The sequence below is a fragment of the Palaemon carinicauda genome, chromosome 6, assembly GCF_036898095.1.
Source record: "Palaemon carinicauda isolate YSFRI2023 chromosome 6, ASM3689809v2, whole genome shotgun sequence".
Classification (NCBI taxonomy): Eukaryota; Metazoa; Arthropoda; class Malacostraca; order Decapoda; family Palaemonidae; genus Palaemon; species Palaemon carinicauda.
The window spans coordinates 22253761-22280257 of record NC_090730.1 but is presented as its reverse complement, the minus strand read 5'-3'; the positions used below and the strand labels follow the sequence as shown (position 1 = coordinate 22280257).

The window sequence follows — 26497 nt, the reverse complement described above, 5'->3', positions numbered from 1 at the left end:
CTCTCTCTCTCTCTCTCTCTCTCTCTCTCTCTCTCTCTCTCTCTCTCTCTCATGTGCACGTATGTAAACAATGTTTCTGATATAGCGGTGATAACTACATATTATATGCTCACACATATGCATGATTTGACATCAAGTGTTTAAACCGGTTACTCAAGAGAAATTGTATACTAATATACAAAGTAGTCTCTCTCTCTCTCTCTCTCTCTCTCTCTCTCTCTCTCTCTCTCTCTCTCTCTCTCTCTCTCTCTCTCTCTCTCACACACACAATATTTTGGGATATATTTATCACGACCAGCCAAGCTTTCGAAACACTATCAGTGACTATCAACTCATCATCAGGGCTAAAACTCGAATATTAACACAAATTAGAATATCTGTTTTTAACTTGAAATGAATTTTACTGATTTAACAGTTTAGAGCCAATCTGTCTATGAAAAGTAACGAATATGAAATATTTTAAGATTAGTAACAACTAATATATATATATATATATATATATATATATACATATATATATATATATATATATATATATATATATATATATATATATATATATGTGTGTGTGTGTGTATGTAAGAAATATGTGCTGCAAGGTTGAACTTCTAAAATTTCACCGATTCAACTGTTAGATTAGGAAGATCATTTAAGAATTTAGTCAGAGTTGGGATAAAACGTTTCTCAACGTGGGCCATATGGCCCCCTTGGGGGCCATGAGAATTTTTCAGGGGCCACGAGACAAAATTGGAAAAATGGGGGGCCATGGGGGGGGGGGGGGGCACAGAAAATTTAGGACCCACAAAATATATAAATGTGTAATATTTTGAAATAAATCATTATTATGCTTCGAATATTCTGTTTATCATGCTTGACTTTAGTTTAAACATCATTCAATTCAATATACAGTACCAGGTAATTTTTGCAGACAGTGAAATATGTGCCTGCTATGTATGACCTCACTCTCAAATGAAAGTATGCGTCCCAGCAAACTGAAAAAGCATCTGGAGACTGCACATAAAGACAAGAAAGACAAGCCGCTAGATTTCTTCAAAAAATTACTTGATGAGTTCCAAGGAAAGATGACAGTGAATCATATGTTTACCCAAAAAGGGGCAAAAGTAGATAGAGGGATGTTGGCTTCTTACAAGAGAGCAAATTTGATTGCAAAAGCAGGTAAGCCTCATACTATCGATGAATCTCTGATCATGCCGTCTGTGGCTGTAGTGCTTTCAACAGTCATCAGAGTCCACAAGAGGTAACTAGTGTTATTCCTCTGAGCAACTCCTCAGTATCACGCTGCATTGATGAGATGGCAACTGATGTTGAAAGCCAATTAGTCTCAAAACTGCAGGTGAATGAATTCTCGCTTCATCTCGACGAATCAACTTTACCTGATAATTTTGCTCTTCTGGTGGTATTTGTCTGGTTTCTTGATGTTCATGAAATATGTCAAGAAATGCTTTTCGCATTGAAATTAACGAATGACACTAAAGGTGAATCCATCTTCAAAAAACTTGAGGTCTATTTTGAGGGGAATAACATTACACTCAAGAACATTGTGGCTTGTGCAACAGATGGCGCTGCTGTTATGATTGGAAGGTATCAGGGATTCAGTGCTTACTTACAAAAAGCTGTTTCTAATGTCGTTTGTGTGCACTGTGTTGTTCACTGGCAGCACCTGGTTGCCAAAAACCTAGCAGGACGTCTGCATGAAGCACTTGGGCATGTTATCAAGGCTATCAACTTGATAAAAAATAGTGCACAGAAAGATCGCCTCTTTCAGCAATTATGTGAAAAGAACAATGAAGAATTTGAAAATGCGTTGCACACTGAAGTCAGGTTTTAGTTCAAAACACTTGAAATATTAAATAATTTCACATTTAAATAACCTTAACCTGAAATTACAAGGAAAAGGAAACTGCTTTACGCATTTTAAAAGAAGTGCTGTCATCTTTTCACATAATTGCTGAAAGAGGCGATCTTTCTGTGCACTATTTTTTATTGCACTTAGGGAGTGTTATCTCTTTCTTTAGTGGGACAGAACTTGGTCAGAAACTTGTTGATGCAAAGAGTGACATCTTATACCTGTCAGACATATTTGAAAAGCTAAATGTTCTGAACAAAGAGCTTCAAGGAAATAACTCCACCCTGTTTTCCTGCTAGGAGGCAATTACTGCATTTAAAGGGAAACTCAAGCTGTTCTGATTGAACCTTGGAAGACGAGAGTTTGCACAGTTTCCTTCCTTAGCAGTTATATCCACCAAACTGCTTGATGATGACCTAGCAGTGAATGTTGACCATCTGAAGCAGTTGCATAATGATATAGAAACTCACTTCTCTGACCTACTGCAAATGACTGTGCCACACTGGTTTGTGGATCCCTTCATTGTTGATGTCACCCTACAAGAATGTCTCATTGAACTTCAGAATAACACAACAGCTCAAGCAAGGTTCAAGCATGGAGGACACCAGAAGCTGTGGATGAATCAAGATATGTATAAGTAGTACCCAATACTCTGGAAAGATGTGAAGTTGCTCTTACTTGCCTTTCCCACATCTTACTTGGTTGAGACTGGTTTCAATCGGGTGATGTGCCTGCTGTCAAAGACACGAATTCGCCTTGACATAGAAAAAAAAAAAAGAGGCAATTTACGTCTCGCTCTAACAGCTTTCAAGCCAAACACTGACAAGTTGGCAGCCTTGCATCAGTCACAGGGATCCCACTGAAACCTTTCAAGATAAAGCCAATTGTACCTACATGTATTCCTTGTTTTGTATTCCTTTTGTAAATAAATAAGTATTCAAATAAAATATTTTTCTAATTAATATTGTTATTTGATTTATACCTGAAATTAGTGTTTTGAGTACATGGTACTATTCAAGCTAGAACCATTAATAGACCTACTTCCCTAGGCGTATTAAGGGGATGGACGGATGGCGGGTGCTGGGGGGGTGCATTAGAACTCAAAGTTGGCATGGAGGGGCCACAAGAACTTGCACTGGATTGAAGGGGGCCACCACCAGAAAAAGGTTGAGAAACACTGTTCTAGAATACTGTGTAGTATTGAGCCTTATGATGGAGTAGGCAAGACTTAAAATTAACTGTATACCTAGTATTACGAACAGGCTGGTACTGTCTTGGAACATCTGAATGTAAAGGATGGTCAGAATTATGAAAAAATCTTATGCAACATGCATAATGAACTACTTGAACGACGGTGCCAGAGATTAATATCTAAATCAGGAATAAGAAATTTAATAGACCGTAAGTTCCTGTCCAACAAATTCAGATGAGAATCAATTGCTGAAGACCAGACAGGAGAACAATATTTGAAACAAGGTACAATGAAAGAATTAAAACATTTCATTAAGATAGATTGACCAAAAAAAAAAGAGCCCATTTTTTTTTTTGTACAATTGGAGAAAAACAGACCGAATGTGCTTCTCCAAAGTAAATTTGCAATCTAGAAGCACACCTAAATCTTCAAAGGAGTTGTAAATAGTTAAAAGAAAAAGCATTATCAATGTAAGTATCTGGATGTTGAGGAGTCACTACCCTTCACCTAATTATAACCATACTTTGACTTTTGTTTGCGGTTCAACTTTATGCCCCCCAAAAATTTACACCATACACTAATTTTAGCTACATCTGTATCAAGGGATTCTAAGTAACCCCCAGATCTACTGTACAATCAGGCGATGGAACTGGTGCAAAGAGAGTAGCATCATCCGCACATGTAAAAAGCTTGTTTTCCAGGCCAAACAACATATCATGTGTATCGAGTATTAACCCTGGATAGGTACGGTGGGTCGTACGCGACCCCGAGCGTCAAAAAAAAAGAGGTTTTTCTCGCGTGACTCACCACCGTGACTGAATTTGTGGGTGATCGACCTGCAGGAGGTGTCTCCCCTACACGCTCTAGTAGTGTCCAGATGTGCATTGCTGTAGCTGTACTCCTTCCCCGATTTCTGAGACGCGTCGGGGTCGAGCGCGACCGAGTTTACCCTTCTAAGGTAATTTGCATAATTATCAAAGTTATTACGTATTATGAAATTGTCGTAGAATGGTGCAACTTGTATAGGTTATCAGTTGTGGAAAGTCTTGGTGGATTGTTTGGCTACCATGTGCATGATTTTTTTTTTAGTTAAAATGTCGTTCATCACCACGAGGACCATTTTACCGCGAGTGCCCCTTTTTCATTTTTTTTCATTTTTTTGCCAAGTCATTTTTCCGTAAGATATTGCCAAATAGTGCTGTAAAACTTTTGCTTGTTTAGTGTTGGAAAGTGTGTCTAGATGATCTGGCTACCCATGCGTGACTTTGTTTTTGTCAGATACGACGTAGTTATTGGTCTATTGGGTATTTAACTGCGGTTGCCAATTTCTGTTTTTTTTCAATATTTGTAAAAAATTTTACGTAGTAAGTAATTGCCGTATATTATTGATTTTTTTTTCATGTTTATGTGTTAGAAAGTGTGCCTTGATGGTTGGGCTAACACGTGCATGTCTTTTTTTTTATCTGAGATGCCGTATATTAGAATGTTGGGCATTTTACCGCGAGTGCCCCTTTTTAATTTTTTTTAATTTTTTTGGCAAGTCATTTTTCCGTAAGATATTGCCAAATAGTGTCGTAAAACTTTTGCTTTTTTAGTGTTGGAATGTGTGTCTAGATGATCTGGCTACCCATGCGTGACTTTGTTTTTGTCAGATACGACGTAGTTATTGGTATATTGGGTATTTAACTGCGGTTGCCAATTTCTGTTTTTTTTCAATATTTGTAAAAATTTACTACGCAGTAAGGAATTGCCGTATATTATTGATTTTTTTTTCATGTTTATGTGTTAGAAAGTGTGCCTTGATGGTTGGGCTAACACGTGCATGTCTTTTTTTTTATCTGAGATGCCGTATATTAGAATGTTGGGCATTTTTCCGCGAGTGCCCCTTTTTATTTGTTTTGCATTTTTCTGCTTAGTCATGTTACCGTAAGGAATTGGCAAGTAGTGTCGCAAAACTTATAATTTTATAGTGTTGGAAAGTGTTTCTAGATGATCTGGCTACCCATGCCTATTTTTTTTTTAGCCAGATATGGCGTATATATAAGTATGTGTTCGATTTTCCTGTGATTGCCATTTTTTCGTTTTTTCCCATTTCTTTCAAAATTACTACGTACTAAGGAACTATCACAGAGTAATGATTCATTTATATGTTTATTTGTCGGAAAATGTGCCTTGATGGTTTGCCTAGCACGTGGCTGAAATTTTTTTTTTTTTCTGAAATGCCGTATATTAGAATGGCCATTTTTCCGCGAGTGCCCCTTTTTATTTGTTTTGCATTTTTTTGCTTAGTCATGTTACCGTAAGGAATTGGCAAGTAGTGTCGCAAAACTTATAATTTTATAGTGTTGGAAAGTGTTTCTAGATGATCTGGCTACCCATGCCTATCTTTTTTTTAGCCAGATATGGCGTATATATAGGTATGTGTTCGATTTTCCTGTGATTGCCATTTTTTCGTTTTTTCCCATTTCTTTCAAAATTACTACGTACTAAGGAACTATCACAGAGTAATGATTCATTTAGATGTTTGTCGGAAAATGTGCCTTGATGGTTTGCCTAGCACGTGGCTGAATTTTTTTTTTCTGAAATGCCGTATATTAGAATGTTAGCCATTTTTCCGCGAGTGCCCCTTTTTATTTGTTTTGCATTTTTTTGCTTAGTCATGTTACCGTAAGGAATTGGCAAGTAGTGTCGCAAAACTTATATTTTTATAGTGTTGGAAAGTGTTTCTAGATGATCTGGCTACCCATGCCTATCTTTTTTTTAGCCAGATATGGCGTATATATAGGTATGTGTTCGATTTTCCGGTGATTGCCATTTTTTCGTTTTTTCCCATTTCTTTCAAAATTACTACGTACTAAGGAACTATCACAGAGTAATGATTCCTCTAGATGTTTATTTGTCGGAAAATTTTGTTTACTTCTTTTTTGATTGAATATCATCAAATTTTTTTAGCTAAAATATTATATTGTTTCACATTTTTTTTTTTTTCGATTTTATTTCCCTTCAAAAAATTTTTTTTGGGTCAGAATTTTAATTTTATAGTCGTAAAATAATCGACAATTATCCAGCAACCCACCATACTATTTTTATGCATATCCAATAATAATTAGATTAGTAAATAACACCTTGAAATTGACATACCCTTCCTATATTTCAAGTGGCAGATTAGGGAGTCTGAGTCAGTGTGGTTGGCGGCCATTTTGTGGACATATCCGAAGCGTAAGTTGCCTTATCTATATATATTCTTGTTCCCTATAGAATTTGTGATATTTTGGTATATTTTTACCTGCATAAATATCATATTATATATTAAATATATGTATTTTTTTACGAAATTTCTAAGTACTCAAAAAATTACCTTTAGATATGGCCCCTGATATAAATGTAATTTACAAAATAATGAAGATTTTTTTACATATTTCTATTTTAGGATAACATATGTTTATTCCCTAAAAAAATTAGCCACTTCCTATTTCATTTGGGTACCCCAAAAAATTCATGAAATTTGGACAAATTTTTTTGGCCAAAAAAAGTTACACTTTTTTCTCATTTCAGATCTTCACCTCCATGGGTCTGAATTCATCTAAAATACATCAAGATGTGTCCTAAACATTCAAGAATCAATTCCTAAAAGGATTTGTGTATATATGTATAAACTTTTTTTTTATGAATTTTTATGTCAGGTCTTTTTTTTTCTACTTAATTTTTTAAAATATTTATAATAAATAGTTTTTCTGCAGATGAGTAGTATTTATCTTTACAGTTGTTTTAAGCATTCATTGAAGTTTTTTTTTGGCAAAAGAAAAAAAGAGGTTACTGCAAAAACTGATTTTTCAAGAATTTTTTTTGGCGTCGGGGTCGTTCGCGTCCGAGTATACCCTTAAAGGGGTGTCCGAGGAGCGTACCTATCCAGGGTTAAAAGTAATGGGCTAAGAACAATACCCTGAGGAAAAACAAATATTACATTCCTTTGCAATCTATTTCTTAGAAAAAAAAAATAATGATGTTTGCATTTGAAAACAAGGGCCTCATGATTAAAACGGTCAAAGGCAGCACTAAACTGAAGGCTAATCCTGACCACAATCAAAGACATCACATGCTCCAAAGTCTTTGCGAAACCTAAACTCCAAATTATGGAACAGATTATTATTTTCAGCATAGCTATTCAGATGTCTTGCTAAAGGCGTTAAAAATCATTAGATAGAACATTTCTTGCTAACTTTCAAGAAGAGGTTTAATTTCAAAGGAACAAAAACCTAAACTAGTTAGTTTAGCCTCAATAAACAAGACTGAGGAAGATCGAGCTCCTCATTAGTTTGCTTTCTGTCAAATACACCACCCAAAAGGGTTGTCTTTTCCTTTTGACAGTAAGTGACAGAGCCATCTGGTTGAAGTAAACGAGGAACTGTTACTTCTAAACCATTTTAAGAGTGGAGATTTAAGTGTAACCCACCACTTGTGTTCCTGGAAGGGTTTCTTTTATAGTTAAATTGTATCAATTTTCAGTTGAAGCATAAAATTCCTTAGTAACAGCTCTAGTTGGGTATAATTTGTCCAATGCGTAACCGTTTCTGTCTTCATCTTTTAATTGAAATTGAATTGCTAGGGTTTTACCATTCTCAACTCTGGCCACAACCCTCCACTGTCGACTAACCAACAGGTACTTAATTCACTGCCAAGGTCAAAAGAGATACAAAGGTCTCTCCTTAAGAGACGAGGTTTGAATGAAGGGGAAGCCTTTCTACTTCTAATTCTCCTCCTCCCTGCTAACACTTCTGAATGATTCAATCATTTAGATAACACACCATCCTCCAATCTTTCACTTACTCTATAGTACCTTTTCTATTGCCAAACAATGCTTAAGTTATATACACTACACAGACAGTTGCGCTAACAGGTCTACTTTCATTTCTTCCGAACTGAACAATTTTTTATACATTACAACACTGACATCCATACTTCGTCTATTAGCGTGCTTTTTTTCCCATTCGTGTGGGTTAACACGGTTGCCTTCTTTTGAAGGACTTTGCTTTGACTTTTGGGGTGGACCGTAGTCCCGACCGGCTGCCCTGCCTGTCATCGCGTAGACTAGCAACCATAATGACTTCAAATTTTATTCCCCATTTTTTAGCACATAACACCCACAAAACCTTTTTGGTTCTCTACTATTCTGAGCCTGACCTCTTCTTTCATACTACCAGCATTTGTTATGTATCTAATCCAAATTCTTTCACTAGTTTCTACAGTTTTTCTCCATTAGACTCCAACTAGGTATATGTATTCTGCAAACAACATCCATTCCATAATGCATACACCAGTTATTTCAACTGTCTTCTCTTTTAATTTTTGCAGTTCAGTGAATCAGATATTAAAAATCCAAAGTGACAACATGGGACGTTTTGGTGTAGCCCTTTTGGCGTGGCCGAATCTCTCTCGTTTAGCATTCAAATTAGTACTTCATGCACAAATCAGGCAGAGATATCAAACACTCTTTTCATACAAACAGATAAATCGCCAATGTAAACGAATTTCTAAAGACTGGTACACTACATGCAAGGATAAGTCAGATAGTGAAGTTAGTCACAACTTGTGAACTATTGTTCCCCAGCTCACTATACCGTGTATTAGAACAGCTATTGGGAGTTAGTCGCTCAGTTTTTTTTTCTCATTAAAATATTAATACATTGTATATCTAATCAACAATATACTATGTATCATCAAAGATCTAATAAGGAAAAATGTGTACGAGTTAACTCGTAATAACTGCTCCGATACACTGTATAGTGATCTTAAAAACAACAGCCCACAGGGGGTGACAAATTCACTCTCAGACTGATCACCAGCAATTTTAATTATTATCCTTGCATGTAGTGAACTAATATTTATAAAGTAATTAAGTAGTACTGGCACAAATTGTACTTATTATCTAAGTTTTTATTCTTTTGACATTAAAACTTACAATGTATAAAGAGGTAAGGGAACCAAAAGAGTTTTATTTGACATATTATGAGTACCAAATTCTTATCAACTGTTTGGGATCCATTCAAAACAAAACATGCCAAAAAATACATGTGGTAGAAAAATCTAAAACTGTATTTTCAATTCCTCCAACAGAAATACAATATATGTAGGTAGCCTCATGCTGATTCATTGCAAAATACCATCATAACATCATTACATACCAAACCAAAAAACAGAGAAAATATAAAACTAAGCCAAAGAGCAGATGATGCTTACAAATGTCATGTATAAACACAATCAGAGCAGAAGACGTTTTGCATATTCAGGAAGCCAAAGTATGCATATAGGACTAGAGTAAATGGTGCTGGCGTGAAGGGAGTTTAACTCACTGCTGATGAGGTTTCTCTCTATAGTCGCTGCAGAGCTTCCAGGCGAAATAAGTCCCACCCCTGATGACGTCAAAGCCAATCCCGTTGTCTCTCACGTCAGCAGCGCTCACAATGCATCCCCTTGCAAATTTTAATCTATACTAACTTATAATCTGCTGTGACTGCTGTTAACTGTACAGGGGCTTTGTCCAAGTTCCAGTAGTTGAAGGACGAATGTAATAGTCTGCTGCATCAGTTTTCTCTATAGCCATTCCTTTATTACATAATAAATATATATATATATATATATATATATATATATATATATATATATATATATATGTTTTGTAGAGTAATAAATAAGAGACGACTGGCGAAATCTCAGTGAGGCCCTTTGCGTCAATAGGTGTCGGAGATGATGATGATGAGAGTAAATAATAGAGAAGAAACATAGAAGGTATCTATGGTCCAACCATAGGAACCAGAGTGATAATGCTAAATGAAAGGAATGTAAAAGTGTTGGAATCATATGCAGGTGTCGGTAGGTCTGTATTACCATAAATGTCTTTTTGAAAGGCGTAATAACTGCTCCGATACATTGTATAGTGATCTTAAAAACAACACCCCCACAGGGGGTGACAAATTCACCCTCAGACTGATCACCAGCAATTTTAATGATTATCCTTGCATGGTGAACACTTTGAATTTAAACTCCAATTTATACTTACAACTGAAAGACAGGTCAGACAAATTTAAAAGAAAAGAAGAGATGCACTACAAGGGGATGAGCGTTGGACAACTTAAAAGTTACACACCCACATTGAACAATAAAGTTGGATGTCAATGAAAAGCCAAGTGGAATGATGCGATATAACTGAGACAGAGGGATTCAATATGGCTTAAAAAGGCAGAGGATTAATGGGTAAACAAGAATCACATGAAATTAAGTAAATCGTTATGATACGAGCCTTTGATGTAAACTGTAGAAGTAGTTTCTGGGATGCTCCCTTCACTGGAGGTAACTTCAGAAAGAAAACAAAGGTCACTGCCCCATTTTTATTTAACTGTTGAATTATACTGAACACCATACATTTACTCAGCTATGCAACTCTCTCTTACATTTTCTCTTCTATGCATCTCTCTCTTACATTTACTTTGTTATGCACCTCTCTCTTACATTTACTTTGTTATGGCACCTCTCTCCTACATTTACTTCGTTATGCACCTCTCTTAAATTTACTCCGCTATGCATCTCCCTCTTGAACACAACCTCAAACCTTGTGGATATAGAAGACCCTTCTCCCAGTATCTCTTACACCCCTCTCTCTTACATTTACTCCGCTATGCACCTCCCTCTTGAACACAACCTCAAACCTTGTGGATATAGAAGACCCTTCTCCCAGTATCTCTTACACCCCTCTCTCTTACATTTACTCCGCTATACACATCCCTCTTGAACACAACCTCAAACCTTGTGGATATAGAAGACCCTTCTTCCAGTATCTCTTACACCCCTCTCTCTTACATTTACTCCGTTATGCACCGCTCTCTTACATTTACTCCGCTATGCACCTCCCTCTTGAACACAACCTAAAACCTTGTGGATATAGAAGGCCCTTCTTCCAGTATCTCTTACACCCCTCTCTCTCACATTTATTCCGTTATGCACCTCTCTCTTGAATTTACGCCGCTACGCACATCAAACCTTGTGGATATAGAAGACCCTTCTTCCAGTATCTCTTACACCACTCTCTCTTACATTTACTCCGTTATGCACCGCTCTCTTACATTTACTCCGCTATGCACCTCCCTCTTGAACACAACCTAAAACCTTGTGGATTTAGAAGGCCCTTCTTCCAGTATCTCTTACACCCCTCTCTCTCACATTTATTCCGTTATGCACCTCTCTCTTGAATTTACGCTGCTACGCACATCAAACCTTGTGGATATAGAAGACACTTCTTCCAGTATCTCTTACACCCCTCTCTCTTACATTTACTCCGTTATGCACCGCTCTCTTACATTTACTCCGCTATGCACCTCCCTCTTGAACACAACCTAAAACCTTGTGGATTTAGAAGGCCCTTCTTCCAGCATCTCTTACACCCCTCTCTCTCACATTTATTCCGTTATGCACCTCTCTCGAATTTACGCCGCTACGCACATCAAACCTTGTGGATATAGAAGACCCTTCTCCCAGTATCTCTTACACCCCTCTCTTACATTTACTCCATTATGCACCTCTCTCTTACATTTTCTCTTCTATGCATCTCTCTCTTACATTTACTTTGTTATGCACCTCTCTCTTACATTTACTTTGTTATGGCACCTCTCTCCTACATTTACTTCGTTATGCACCTCTCTTAAATTTACTCCGCTATGCATCTCCCTCTTGAACACAACCTCAAACCTTGTGGATATAGAAGACCCTTCTCCCAGTATCTCTTACACCCCTCTCTCTTACATTTACTCCGCTATGCACCTCCCTCTTGAACACAACCTCAAACCTTGTGGATATAGAAGACCCTTCTCCCAGTATCTCTTACACCCCTCTCTCTTACATTTACTCCGCTATACACATCCCTCTTGAACACAACCTCAAACCTTGTGGATATAGAAGACCCTTCTTCCAGTATCTCTTACACCCCTCTCTCTTACATTTACTCCGTTATGCACCGCTCTCTTACATTTACTCCGCTATGCACCTCCCTCTTGAACACAACCTAAAACCTTGTGGATATAGAAGGCCCTTCTTCCAGTATCTCTTACACCCCTCTCTCTCACATTTATTCCGTTATGCACCTCTCTCTTGAATTTACGCCGCTACGCACATCAAACCTTGTGGATATAGAAGACCCTTCTTCCAGTATCTCTTACACCACTCTCTCTTACATTTACTCCGTTATGCACCGCTCTCTTACATTTACTCCGCTATGCACCTCCCTCTTGAACACAACCTAAAACCTTGTGGATTTAGAAGGCCCTTCTTCCAGTATCTCTTACACCCCTCTCTCTCACATTTATTCCGTTATGCACCTCTCTCTTGAATTTACGCTGCTACGCACATCAAACCTTGTGGATATAGAAGACACTTCTTCCAGTATCTCTTACACCCCTCTCTCTTACATTTACTCCGTTATGCACCGCTCTCTTACATTTACTCCGCTATGCACCTCCCTCTTGAACACAACCTAAAACCTTGTGGATTTAGAAGGCCCTTCTTCCAGCATCTCTTACACCCCTCTCTCTCACATTTATTCCGTTATGCACCTCTCTCGAATTTACGCCGCTACGCACATCAAACCTTGTGGATATAGAAGACCCTTCTCCCAGTATCTCTTACACCCCTCTCTTACATTTACTCCATTATGCACCTCTCTCTTACATTTACTCCGCTATACACATCCCTCTTGAACACAACCTCAAACCTTGTGGATATAGAAGGCCCTTCTTCCAGTATCTCTTACACCCCTCTCTCTTACATTTACTCCGTTATGCACCGCTCTCTTACATTTACTCCGCTATGCACCTCCCTCTTGAACACAACCTAAAACCTTGTGGATATCGAAAGCCCTTCTTCCAGTATCTCGTACACACCAAATACCAAAATATTTCCTCATCTTCTTCTTCCTTCAACTCATTTGAGCTATAGTCTATTTTCACCAGTCTAACCCATCTCCTGCCCCTCACCTTGCCCTTTATATTCCCATGATCAAAGCTTTCTGGAAATTCCTTTCACTTTAACATAATTTTGTTTCACCACTTTTACTTAACCCATTTCTCATCATTTTATTCGTATGTTACCACATTAACTGCAGAAACTGGTATTATAAATAGCTGCAACCTTTTTTTATTCAACCTCCACACTTGCTTCCACTAAGGACAGTTGGCTTAACAATCTCTTCATACATTCCATCCTCAGCTTCCATGGGCAATTTTGGTCTTACCTCTTCACTTATTTGGTTACTTATCTTATCTCTAATTCTACAATCATTTGTTATATACTTAGCACTCCTAAAAACCTATATAAATCAACCAGCTCTAAGCTTTCACCATCAATATTACTATTAATTGTTTCGTCTTATTTTCATTTTACCCTCTTACCTATCTCTTGCAAACTCTTTCAAGTTTTTCACTAGTTTCTGCACTTTTCGTCACTACCCAAATCAGTGATGCATCAATCATCCCACGCTCTATTTTCTCAGCCCAGGCCTTTCTACTTACAAATTTTTTACCTACCCAATCTCAATAAAGGCTCTAATAAAAAATGTGAAGAGGTTAAAAGATGGGACATCTAAAGGTTTAAAGGCAGCTCATGAATGGCCGAGGCAAGGGACAGTGACATTGCCCTATCAAGCAGGACAATGCCCTGGAGACTGATCATACATACATAAGATCAGCGCCAAAGCCCGCTCTCTACCCAAGTTAGGACCAAGGAGGGCTAGGCAATGGCAGCTGATGACTCTGCAGATAGACCTATAGGCTCTCCCAAACACCCCAACCTTAGCTCACAAGGATGGTGACATTGCAGCGACCAAAGAAACTACCGAGTTTGAGAGGGACTCGAACCCCTGTCTGGCATTCACCAGTCAGGGATGTTATCACATCGGTCACCACAACCTTAGTAAAACCATACAATTCTTTATGAAAACATGTCGCAAAGGGTTGAGGTGGCCGATGTGGCAACGTCCCTGACTGGTGAACGTCAGACTGGGGTTCGTGTCCCGCTAAACTCGTTAGCTTCTTTGGCCATTGCATCCTACCATCCTTGAGATCTAAGGATGGGGGATTTGGGGGAGCCTATAGGTCTATCTGCTGAGTCATCAGCTGCCATTGCATGGTCCTCCTCAGTCATAGCTTGGGTGGAGACGGGCCTTGGGCGCTGATCATATGTATATATGGTCAGTCTCTAGGGCATTGTCCTCCTTGAGAGGGCAATGTCACTGTCTCTTGCCTCTGCCATTCAACAGCGGCCCTTAAAACCTTAAAAGACATTCATATCAAAGTCGTTTGCGGCATTTGAGACGGCTAAAGTTAATCAAAACAAAAAAATGAGCCTATTGTATCATTTCCTGTTTACAGACATTACAGCCAGAAATAACTTGATTAAGGTTTGGGGCAAAGTTTTCAAGATAAGGACATACCTTCTAATGCTTAATAAACATCTTTATTTTTTTGGTAATGTGTGTTATTTGAATGGTAATCCTCAAGGAGAGCATATTCAAGCCTATGGTCTAATGAACTGTTGTTTAGGGCCTAAGCACACTGGCGACTTTGTAGAGCCACAAGTGGCTGCGTTTTGTGGCGGGGATATTTTCTACCATAGGTTCCCATTGTTTTCAAGCTTTGCCGATCACACTTGTGTCTGTAGCTCGCGACTGTGGCAAGCTGTTGCTCGTCCCCGCCACAAACAGCGCATTTTGTACTACAATTAAGGAATTTTTATGGCGGAAAAGAGATAACTTTGGAAATCTTAAATTATTATGAACAAGATTCCAAAGGAGATCGATTATCTTCGAACTTGCTTTGACGGTGACGGTAAAGACACGTGCCCACATACTAGAGGCTCATTAATTATGAAAATTATTTTCTATAAACTTAATATATTAACATATGTCTTTATATACACATAACGATAAATAAAGTCAATATTTTTACGCCAAAACCTTATTTGACATATGGCATAAGACTACTCACGAAGATAACCAGGATTAGTAATCCCGATATATCTACGGGTACAAAACACCTTCTTTCGTGTGATAATTTCTTCATGTGGTCGCAACTTGTGGCTCTAAAAAGTGGCTAGTGTGCTCTGGCCCGCCACTTTGCGCATCCACTTGTGGCGCCACAGAGTGGCTAGTGTGCTCGGGGCCTTAAAGATTTAAAAGCCGCTCATGAATGGCTGAGGCGAGGGACAGTGACATTACCCCAAAAAGCAGGACAATGCTCTAGAGACTGACCATATATACATATGATCAGTGCCCAAGTGCCAGGCAATGGCTGCAGATGACTCTGCACATACACCCAGTCTCCCCCCCCAAAACCCCCTATCCTTAACTAACAAGGATGGCAAGATTGCAGACACTAAAGGAAATAACGAGTTTGAGAGGGACTCGATCCTCAGTCTGGCGATCACCACACAGAGATGTTACCAATAGATCAGAGAAGGGACTGAAGAGTGTATAATACTTTTAAATCTTCAATGATCAAGCAAAACTAATGTCAATACCATGTACTGTTTGTAATTGAAGAAAGATAATAAGACAAAAACAGTTGATATTCTCTTATTAACTTCAGAATTTACATTTAAAATACACAAAAGGTGCCAGTTCTTTTTTTTCATCTAAGGTCTTATTTTCTTTCACCAGGTACTGCAAGACAAAATGACTTCAAATCGTAGCCTTGGAGGGCTGGATGAGATAGACCAATTATGTTTAAAAGTTACAAAGATTGTGAAGAGTGAAGCTCGGATTATTCTGTACTACATATGGAATAAGGGATGTATAAGAGACCTAAATAAGACCTTCGAGGACCATGCAAAATACGTACTGAATTGGAGCAACAGAAAGTATAATAATGCGTTTGATAAGACTATGCAAGATGTGATAAAAAATAATCCAAAAGGGGAACAGTTTGATGTGAGTTTACTATATGCATGCATTTTCAACACTTGCGATAAATTTACAGAGGATGAGAAGAAACAATTCTTCCTGCCAATCAAATTTTTTCGCAATAATGTTATGCATAGCGATATTGTCAAAGATGAGGTCACAATGGACAATGCCATTGAAGAAATCCGTGAATTGTTAAAAAAAGCATTAAACAAGGCAAAAGAGGTATATTCTTTGAATGAAAATGACATAAATGACATGATCAAACACATGGAGGGTAGCATTAAAGATATCAAGGAAAGCCCTGTTCTCCTCGGTGACATAGACGACTATAGGCTGAAGGTAAAACAACATCGAGAGGCTCTTGAGAACATTGTTGAAGAGAAAGGCGTGCCTTCTTTAAAGACAATATACAAAGATCTCTCTAATGTAGACCCAGCTTCTTGGATCTCTGGGAAAGAAAGATTGGATATACAAATGGTGTACATACAACTTGAAATGATTATAAAACTCCAGGGTAGCCAAAATTCTTGCATATCTGTTGGCCATGAAAATTTGCTGTGTTTGAAGAATGAACAGGACAAGGTGCCAACAATAATTTTAGTAGAGGGTGAAGCAGGTTCTGGAAAAAGCACTTTAGCCAAGTTTATTTTGGCAGACTGGGCAAAATTAGATGCAAGCAATCATCAGCCATCTATTAAAGGATTGGATAATTATGATTTAGTCCTTTATGTTGAATGCAAGAACCGGAATATTTCCAATTTTGTAGATTTATTGACCACCTTGATGTTACAGGTTTCATACGAAATGACAGACAGAGATTTTAAGCGCTCTGTGTTGAAGAAGACCACTCTTATAGTTGTTGATGGTCTTGATGAAATAAATGAAAACTCAGAAAAGCTTCTCACTGAAATGCTTGACACTTGCCTAAAGATGAGTAGCAAGCTTCACTTCATTATAACAACTCGCCCACAGAAAGTTAGGATCGCAGAAAAGATGTGTCGGAATATTCCTAAAGTTCACATCAAAATCAAAGGAATACCTACAGAGAGAAGAGAGGAATTCGTCCAAAAGCTTCATGACGAAATGATCAAAGAAGGGTTAAGCCATCAAGACACGAGCAAGTTAAAGGACTACATGAAGATTTCTCAGAACCGCTTAGGGGATCACTATCGTCTTCCACTTAACCTTACCCTTTTAACATACCTCTGGGCTAATGATCCAAATTCTGTCAACTCTGTAACTTCTGCTACTCAGCTGTATATTGCTGTCCTAGACCTTATAAAAAGCCGTGTTATTTCAAGGATATCTCCAATTTTATCAGATTCCACCAGTACGTCCATCGAAAAATTAGTATGCGTTCTTTATGAAATCTATTCAGAAACCCATAAACGAGAATCATTAGAGTTGGATGAAAAGAGCTACAAGAAGCTAGCAAATAAATGTGAGGAGCTAGATCTGCCTTTTGATGAAATATGCGGAGCATTTTTTTCTGTTGACAACTGGAGCTGGACCCATGGTCCAGTTTTATTTCTTCTCTCTGCTCCTCATAAATCCATTATGGAGTTCTTTACTGCTAATCATATATATGCATGTTTAGTTGAGGACAGAGCTCAGCAATTTGAGGAAGAGCTGCAAAACCTTAGGATGAGCTTCCCAGATATAGTACTTAATTATCAGCTAGAAAACAACCAACCCCCAAGAACACTTAAACGTGTACTAGCAAACCTTTTGAATGATGGAAAAGATTTAAACCCTAATAAATTGCCCCATTATCTGAATACTTTAGTTCATTTAGCAGGACTTCTGGCCCTTCGAGACGTAAATGCTCTCCATAAATATGGCAATGAGCTTGTAGATGTTATAGAGGCAGCTGAAATTGAAGACTTCCAGTGGCTTGACCTGTTAGCTGAAGCAGAATGTGATCCAATTCTTTCATCATCCATTGCAGAACGCATATCATTGGTAAGTTTAAGTTTTGAATCACTACTTTTTAAGAAAGTGGCTATTCTCTTATAAGGTCTATCCCAGAAATAGAGTATAGATTGCACTGTATTGATTTAGAATATTCTCATTGAATATGAATAATTTATAATACATTTCCTGTCATTTTCAACATTTTTACCAATGACCTCTTTCAAGTTCCTCTTAGTTTTACCCAATCCCATGAAGATGACCCTACCATTTCCATTCACCAACAATTTCCATCTTGAGTTTCTTCTGAATATTAATTCTTTATGATATGAAGAGTATCGCAAAATGAGGCAGATAAAACTTAGTTTGAATGTTTTAAGTTAAATTTTCTTGCTACAATATATTCTTTGCCAAATACTATTCATACCCGTATAATAAGGATTTACTATCTTACTATTGCATTCTTATGTCAGTAGTTTTGGCCGAAGTGGGCATACTCTTCATGTTTCTATGTTGTCATTCTATGCTTTCCTCAAGGCATTCCATAAAGGTGTGATATCAGGGTAGGGACACAGGTCCTTCGAGGCTACAAGTCTGTTGTGTTTCTATTAAGGCTTGTGACTTCTTTCTGGTTCCTAAGGATGATGGGATAGCAACCTATAGTCTCCTTGAAGAGGGGAAAAGTGGAAAGGCTAAGGACAAAGCAAAGTTTAAGAAAAGAATAATTACTCTAAATGCCATGCCACCTTATTGTTAACCTAACTTGTTTAATGCCATTGTGACGAGGAATAGCACCGACTCTCTGATAATAGCCAGGGTAAATTCAAATACACTGAAGGGAAGTGCCATGACCTCATTAACTGGTATGTAGGTTATTCCCCATAAAAATCTTATATAGGTGTTTGGAAGAAATTTGGAACTAGGCACCATCTTCCAATCCTATGTGAATGCCTTTAGTGCCAAGCCAGTCCTTCAGATGTCATTGGAAACCACAACAAATAATTCAGAAGCTAGAAAAGAATTTAAAAGCATTTAGAGTAGCGGATAGCTGACAGTAAAAGTGAGTAAGAGTGAAAATTTTCAAGGATAAACAAACAAGGAAGATGGAACAATTAATGTAATTATGGATGTTGGAAGAATAGAAACAACTCATTTGTATAAGTATTTAGGAGTAAATGTAATGAATGATGGTAGGATGAGAAAAAGAGGCAAATAATAGAATAGGTTGAGTATGAAAGGTAGCAAGGTATCTAAAATAACTATGAAGAGCCTGTCTCAGGGAATTGTTGTGATAAATCTTCTATATGGAAGTACGATGTGGATATTAAATGGAAATGAAAGTAAAAAAAAAAAAAAGGTTTAAACTGTTGAGACGAACTGTAAAGAAGCGTTGCAAAGGTAGGAACTTAATATTCAGGAATTCATGAGTGATTACAAGTAACCTGGCATCATAGAGAACCATTAAGGAAGAGCCAGTGTGTGAAAAGTAGGGGTGAACGACACATGGTTTGTAGGGGGTTCAACTCATTGCTGATTGTGGCTTTTTTAAAGGTCTACTTCTGGATGTTTTACTGATCAGGAGGTTCTTCCACACTTGAGCAGTTCAAATTTTGTATGAGGCAATGACTTGCATTTTTATTGCTGTAGCTATACCCTATAAGGGGAAATTTCTTACATTTCTGGTTTTCTTTTGATTTTAAATACCTCTGTTGGGAGACATGGGACATACAATGTGTCAAGGAGGGGTTAATATGTCAAGGAGGGGTTAATGGACTGTGCACAGGTACAGTCTGCTTCAGTAAGGAATTGAAATCTGCTTGTCTCAATGGTTAAGCAAGCTTTCTACCCATATTTGGAATGCTACTGCTATTACTGTTTGCAAAGCTAGACTCAGGCCATTATCATTCAGATGCTGTAGGCTTTTCTGTACCAAACAATGAATTGCCTACTGTATAGAACTGTGGGCCTGGCAATGCAGGCAAAGGTGTCAGTTTATTCCATTTGAGATGAGAAAACAGTTGGTGCCATATCAAACTCCAGGTCTCTGAATTGAAAAAAAAGAGGCCAATGGTTGTAAAATAAACATTATATACTAACATTACAAAGATAATATCATCTATTGCATGGCCTCCCTAACAGTATAAATATTTGTATATTACAAATATTAGGTAACAATTCTGGACTCTTAGTGCACTAACGAATAAAATCAATTACAAAATATACAAGTTCATGTATGACTAAAAATGAGGATAGCATGCTATAAATTCTCCCAAACTGTTGGATCCTGCACCACAAAACTCTTCCAGACAATAATTTCTTTACATAAACCTTTAATCACACTACTTGATAAACATATTTAGGCCATGCATTGTGACAAGCAATAGCTCTAGGATTTTTTTAGGAATTTGGACCAGTTAGCCCAGTGCTGGGGCTTTGGAAGCCATCTCGTTCCCAGGTGCAACTGGGGGAAAACAACACAATTGCACTACGATGTAAAAGTAAAAAAGAAGTTGTAAATCAAGATGGAAGAAAGGATGTGGAATAAAGGAAGAGTAGATGGCTATACAGCTAGACTAGTCTAGGGCGAAAGGGATGAAGTAATGATCTTTAAGTACACATAGCGTGAGTTGTAATGGCGACAATACCCTACGAAGGGTACAATAGGTTTAGGTTATATTAGCCAATTTAGGTCAAATTGTATCCTTTACTGAAATCAGGAATTCATAACCCACCATGCATTGATCCATTGACTACAAAGTAACTATTAATATGCCTCTGTGATTAATTGAAAATAAATATACTAGCTCTGGGATTCAACACTGCAAGAATTTACAGCTCATATCGGTTTAAGACCTAAAACATTCATTGAAGTTTATAGTGTTAAATGGAAACTTCAAATCACTTTTGGATTTGATAAATTATTACATTAGTATTTTAAGGCAATGTAGAAAGATTTGTATTGGCTCTCATGTCTTCTGAACTCCCATATATTCCCCCAAATTAAATGCTGACCCAAATTTTTGAGAAACATCTAAGAAGCATTAAATAAGGATTATGTGTTTCTTCTACCTCACATGATTGGTCATCTTAACTCTCATTAGCAAAGACAACTCTTGAAGAAAGTGTTTTGTTTCATCTATAAAACAAGTTCTAAATGCATGCAAAAATGTAGCCTTGATTGAGGGCAAGTTCAAATACCAAGGTTTGGATGCAGTCATATTACTTAGACTGACATTCTTCTACATCTTTAAGATAACTTTTTTTTCTTTTATTAAACAATTTGCATTTCAATGATAATTTTTGCCTAGATTATGTTGCAATGCTATTACAAGTAATATTATACTATAACTCTTTTTTTAAATGAAGTTATTCTTGAAAACACCTCGAAATGTTTATTAACAATATACAGTGATACCCCATCCTATGTCGCTAATTGGTACTAAGAGACCCGACCTAAGTCAATTCTAGATGTAGCACGGATTTTCCCCTTATAAAGTGACTTATATGTTTCCTATACATAGACTGTACACAAAAAAAGTAATTACAAACTGCTATCAATTTATAAAAAACATACTTATATGAAGTACAGTACATTACTTACTGTAATTAATTCATGTCAAGGAGACGCACGTAAGCTGGGATAAAACGACTGTCATTTTATGAAAATTAAATACCTACATTAATAAACTTCCATGTAAAGCATAGTACTGTACAGTACAACACTTCATTGTTATTGCACTAAATAGAAACCGATGTAAAACGCCATAAAGTGCATTTTATTTCTGTATTCAATACTCATGGATGAGTAACGTACAGTAAAATCACAGCTTACGTATGTCAAACAAATAGGGGATTTTCAACATATAAGTATGATAATATCTTATCCCAGGCACTTGAGATAAGGGATGGACACACCATAGCAGCCATCGAACTTTTCAACGACCTGCCAACCAACATTCCAGTGGTAATTATACTTCAAAATGAAGTCAAATATATTCCACAACTCGACAAGTTGATGGAAAAACTGGCTGAGCGTGATTGTCCAGTGGAACTTCTCCTGAAAAACCACTGGAAAAATCCAGACAATGGATTGTCTACTCAATATCTGAAGAAACTGTATGGCCAGAGGTATTCACATGATGGATTTCTTGATGATTTACATTATGTTTAAGAAAGTTTACTCAGCGTGTAAGACTATCAGAATCATATAAAAATTTTCAAGCATGAGTAATGATTAAGTAATTATATATCATCTAATGAATTGAAAATGTTTCATCAATTTGAAATACGTTGTTAAATTTTACCATAGTTGCCGCGTCACCCACTTCATCGGTAACCTGGATGATGTCAAAATACTCCCAAAGGACTTAGAGGAAGTTAAACTAACTATTGCAAATGACAGCCAGGCTATATCAATCTGCAATGGTATTACAAAGCTGAATGAGGAGCTCGAGCTAACCTATATTGGTAAATAAGATTTGTAAGAATTCCTTTCTAGACTGATTACTTTGTTGATGTAATGAATACTGATGCTTATGATCAAATATTAAATAATATGCCACTTTTTTCATTTAGGTTGAAATGTGTATTCTCTTCCATGTAGGAATTCATGTAATGAAAGGAGTATCTCCAAAAGTGTTAAAACCACTGCCTGTAGTGAAGCCAGTCAGTAATGAAAGCGGCACCATTTGGCTCTCTAACATCAATGATGACGACGTCGTTGATGCTGCTCAAGTCATTAAAGCTCTGTATCCAGATAACATGTAAGTATATTTGTAACTGTAAATTTAGGTGAAATTCCACAAAAAAAAAATCTGATATAAATGAACAATTCTTGTATAACCTTTAAGTTCTGAATTCAGAAAAGACCACTAAATTGTGCAACGATTCTACAGGAAATTTCAAAGCATCATGTTTCCTCGCTGTGAACTATCTCTGGAAGGATTTCAACATTTGCTGACTAATTTAAACAAGCATAAAGTGAAAATATCGAAGACTGTCAAATCAGATTCTAAAGTCCTTGCCCTCACTGATGTGCCCACTGTGAGGACGCTTTGCAAGGATTTATTTAACTGCTCCTTTTACTGGTAAGAACAGTATTCCTATTTACTTTTTGAAACCCCTTTGAATAGATATAAACTTTTTTTTTCCTTAATCATACATAAATTATCTTGCTGTCCATTTTCATTTACCACATTAACAGTATATTTGACTATATTCATTTATATTTCTATATTTGTCTGAAAATTGTAGATGGAATGTTGCAAAATTTTTATCTCACAGATACTAGTCTGATTTGAAGATATCCTTTAGTGTCCTGTCAGAACTATATCCCTATTGCATTTCTTGGACCCCTTGGAAAAGCAACTCCTGTGGTCCTCACTCAAAAAGAGGATTTATAAGAGATGGGAAAAATGAAGTAGGGAGAGTTCTGTAGCCATGCAGTATGGTAAAAACAGTTGGTGAGCTTTGTAATTGGTGAGCTTTGTAACCTGTGAACTAATGATCTTCTTAGACTTTATCTAAGGTTATTAGGTCCTTCTTTGAGGAAGAGAACAGATTCTCTTACTATGCGACAGGACAGTGATACCATTAGATAAGATGACAAGGTCGTGCAGTATGCTGACTCTGATAATCATCATAAAGTAGAAGGAAAATTTGCTGTAGACTACATTCTTTTGATTCACTTGTCAAAAAAATTAATAAAAATCTTCCAAATAAGAAAGTAATAGAAATGAAAATCCATATGAAAGTAACCCTCTTAACAGAGGATGCCTTGATGAAGTCATTGAGCTTCAGCACGGCATATCATTCCCGTGCTGAAGCTTGGCGATGGGCAAGAGGGCTCTCAAACTGGGAAATATTCTTTTTTCTCAGTCTGACTCTAAATTTCTCTCATCCTATCTCTATTACTCATAATTGCTTCATTCTCCTTCATATTTACCAAATTTCTCCAACCTTGCTGTCAAAACTCTTATTCATTTTCCTGTCCAGATTTTTTAGGGGACATCATATCTGGGATTGGAATTTTTGTTTCAAAATCAATTGTGGGAGCTGTGGTGGTCTTGCCAACTACCCGATAATGTTTGGACACCTAGGAGTGTCAGTAAAACTATACTGTCACGAGGTATTATTCTCGAACAAAAAGATTGCCTTCGGATTCTATGGTTTGGCCGGTTTCATAGAGATAGGACACTCGGCATTCTGTCCGATTTGCCTGACACTATGATTAAAGTGGGGATGATTGTATTCTTTCAATACTCTCGGTCCCATTAAGCGGGTTTGGTATACACTTGAGCCACTCTAATCATAGTGGTACCATCCTTTTGTGGTAGGGTAGAGAGTGGACATTAGGAAAGCAGTTCTTGCAGATGTCATTGGTGGAGAAACTAATTCCATGAAAGGTTAATGGAGTCTTCTTTGGGATTTGAGACAGTTTTATTATTTTCTTTTCCCATATACTTGTTTTTTTTCCACTTTTTTTTTTCATTATTATTATTACCCCTTACCTCCCCCACACAAATTAATGAGTAAACATAATGTTCCACGTACCCCTGGATCAGGTGGTGAACCCCAGATAGCATTGACGACCTCTGCTTGTGTAAATAAGAAAAATTTTGTTGACGATTTCAGCAATATAAAGGATTCCTCCAGTAATACTTCTTCGTCCAGTGTTATTACAGACAATTTATCGGCACTGGCAGAAAACGTTTTCTTGTGATAAGGACAACAGTAATACTGCACTCTCTGGTTCTGGCATATTACCAGATCCAACTAAAGATTTGAAAATTCCCCATTTAGAAAAATTCCAATAGGTTGTAGTTATGATACAATTCATAAAGCCTTTTATAGATTTGGGTCAATCAAAGAAATTTCCATGGAACTTACCAGTAGTAAAGGCTTTTGGGAAGCTTGGATATTAAAATTGATAATTGTATGATTTCTGGGGCTCTGTGTGATAAAGCACCAAGAAACCTGGATGCATATAAACCTGAAGATTGGAGAGAAAAGGTAATAGAGCATAGACTTTCAGAAGTAAAAACCCCCAAGCCTCCAACATGGATCATTGCATCTGGGAAGATTGATAATTACAACTACAAGTATTATAGGATGAGTAAATTTATAAAAAAAAAAAAAGTTGGCTTACTTAAAAGTGATATTAGTAAATACGGTAAGCAATCTCTTTGTTCAATGCTAAATCAGATAATCAAACTCACATGCTTTGTGGTATGAAGATTGAAGACACTGATCCTATTAAAGATATTAAACCACCCGAAACCAACCATGATAGTTTTAATCTTTGAAACCCAGTTATACATGATCATGTAAATTTGGACAATGAAAGAGTAGGTGTTCAAGAATATAAAGTTAGGCCTTTACAATACTTCAACTTTTTCAAATATGGTTATCCATCCCGGTACTGCAATAATGCAACGGTTTGTATTAACTGTTCTTTGTTAGAACATGGTGAATGCAACAGAGATACAAGCTGTGCAAACTGTAAAGAAAATCATAAATCAAATGATAAAAGTTGTAGAGAATACAAGAAAGAAGCTGCCATCTTGAAAGCAAATGCTGAACATATTAGAGTAGGCCATGCAAAGAATTTACTTAATTGGTAACTTACTTTTGCTTAAGCTGTTAAGGTGTCACGAAAAGTAATAATCCACTACCCCTTACTACCACAGGGGGACGAATAGTAGCAATTGCCCCGTCAGTTTCATCTCACTTAGGGGTAGTGGCCCAGCCATCTGGGTCAAGTGCTCAACCTGTTGAACCTCCAAAGAGGTCAAGATGGCTTCCACCACCTCAAAAGTACTATCACAGTCAGAATCCTCATCAGGCACATCTCCCCTAGAGGTGGTAGCCCAGTCTTCTGGGTCAAGTGCTCAACCTGTTGAACCTCCAAAGAGGTCAAGATGGCTTCCACCACCTCAAAAGTACTATCACAGTCAGAATCCTCATCAGGCGCATCTCCCCTAGAGGTGGTAGCCCAGTTTTCTGGGTCAAGTGCTCAACCTGTTGAAGTTCGAGCACATTCCTCCAAGGAAGTCAATATGATTCCCTCCAACTTAAAAGTTTTATCTCAGGCAGAATCTCTACCTGACTTAATGGAGATTGGAAAACAAGAGCTTCCAAAGAGGAAAAGGTTCCCCTCGTCCTCACTTTCATCTACAACCAGTAAGTGCCTTCCCACTCATGATCTTAAGGCTGAATTAAACATAGATAATAGAAAGAAAGAAAAGAAGAGCGATGCCATTATAAAACCCTCCTTCTTTAGGCCGTACCTGGCTCCATCTAAGAAGTCCCTATAGATAAATGAGACAAAGAAAAATAACAATAAAAGATAATGTCCATCATCCAGTGGAACTGCAAAGGTCTAAATACTAGTCCTGATCAAATAAAAACTTTAACCAAGGATTCAGATGCAAACAATTTTTCTACAGGAAACAAAGATCAGTGACAAACTATTTAATCCTGGACTCAATTATCATTTTTGTAGATCCCCTCCTTTGCAAGCTGCAAGAGCTCAAGGTGGCACAGGTTTCATTATTCACAAATCTATAAAATTTTAAACCTTTCC

At 37.3% G+C, this 26497-nt stretch overlaps 2 protein-coding genes across 2 annotated transcripts in view; one reads left to right on the top strand and one right to left on the bottom strand.

The window, feature by feature from the left end:
- Positions 1-26497, bottom strand: part of LOC137642498 (uncharacterized) — a 297295-nt gene that overhangs the window by 169612 nt on the left and 101186 nt on the right. The gene's annotated exons all lie outside the window — the stretch shown is intronic.
- The window catches only part of LOC137642496 (uncharacterized), a 32420-nt gene that overhangs the window by 804 nt on the left and 5119 nt on the right, over positions 1-26497 (top strand). Inside the window, exons 2-6 of the mRNA XM_068375101.1 lie at positions 15757-17964; positions 21803-22041; positions 22223-22380; positions 22517-22676; positions 22809-23000. Of these exons, the coding sequence (XP_068231202.1) occupies positions 15772-17964; positions 21803-22041; positions 22223-22380; positions 22517-22676; positions 22809-23000 (2942 nt within the window). The 5' untranslated portion in view covers positions 15757-15771. The remainder of the gene's footprint in view (positions 1-15756; positions 17965-21802; positions 22042-22222; positions 22381-22516; positions 22677-22808; positions 23001-26497) is intronic.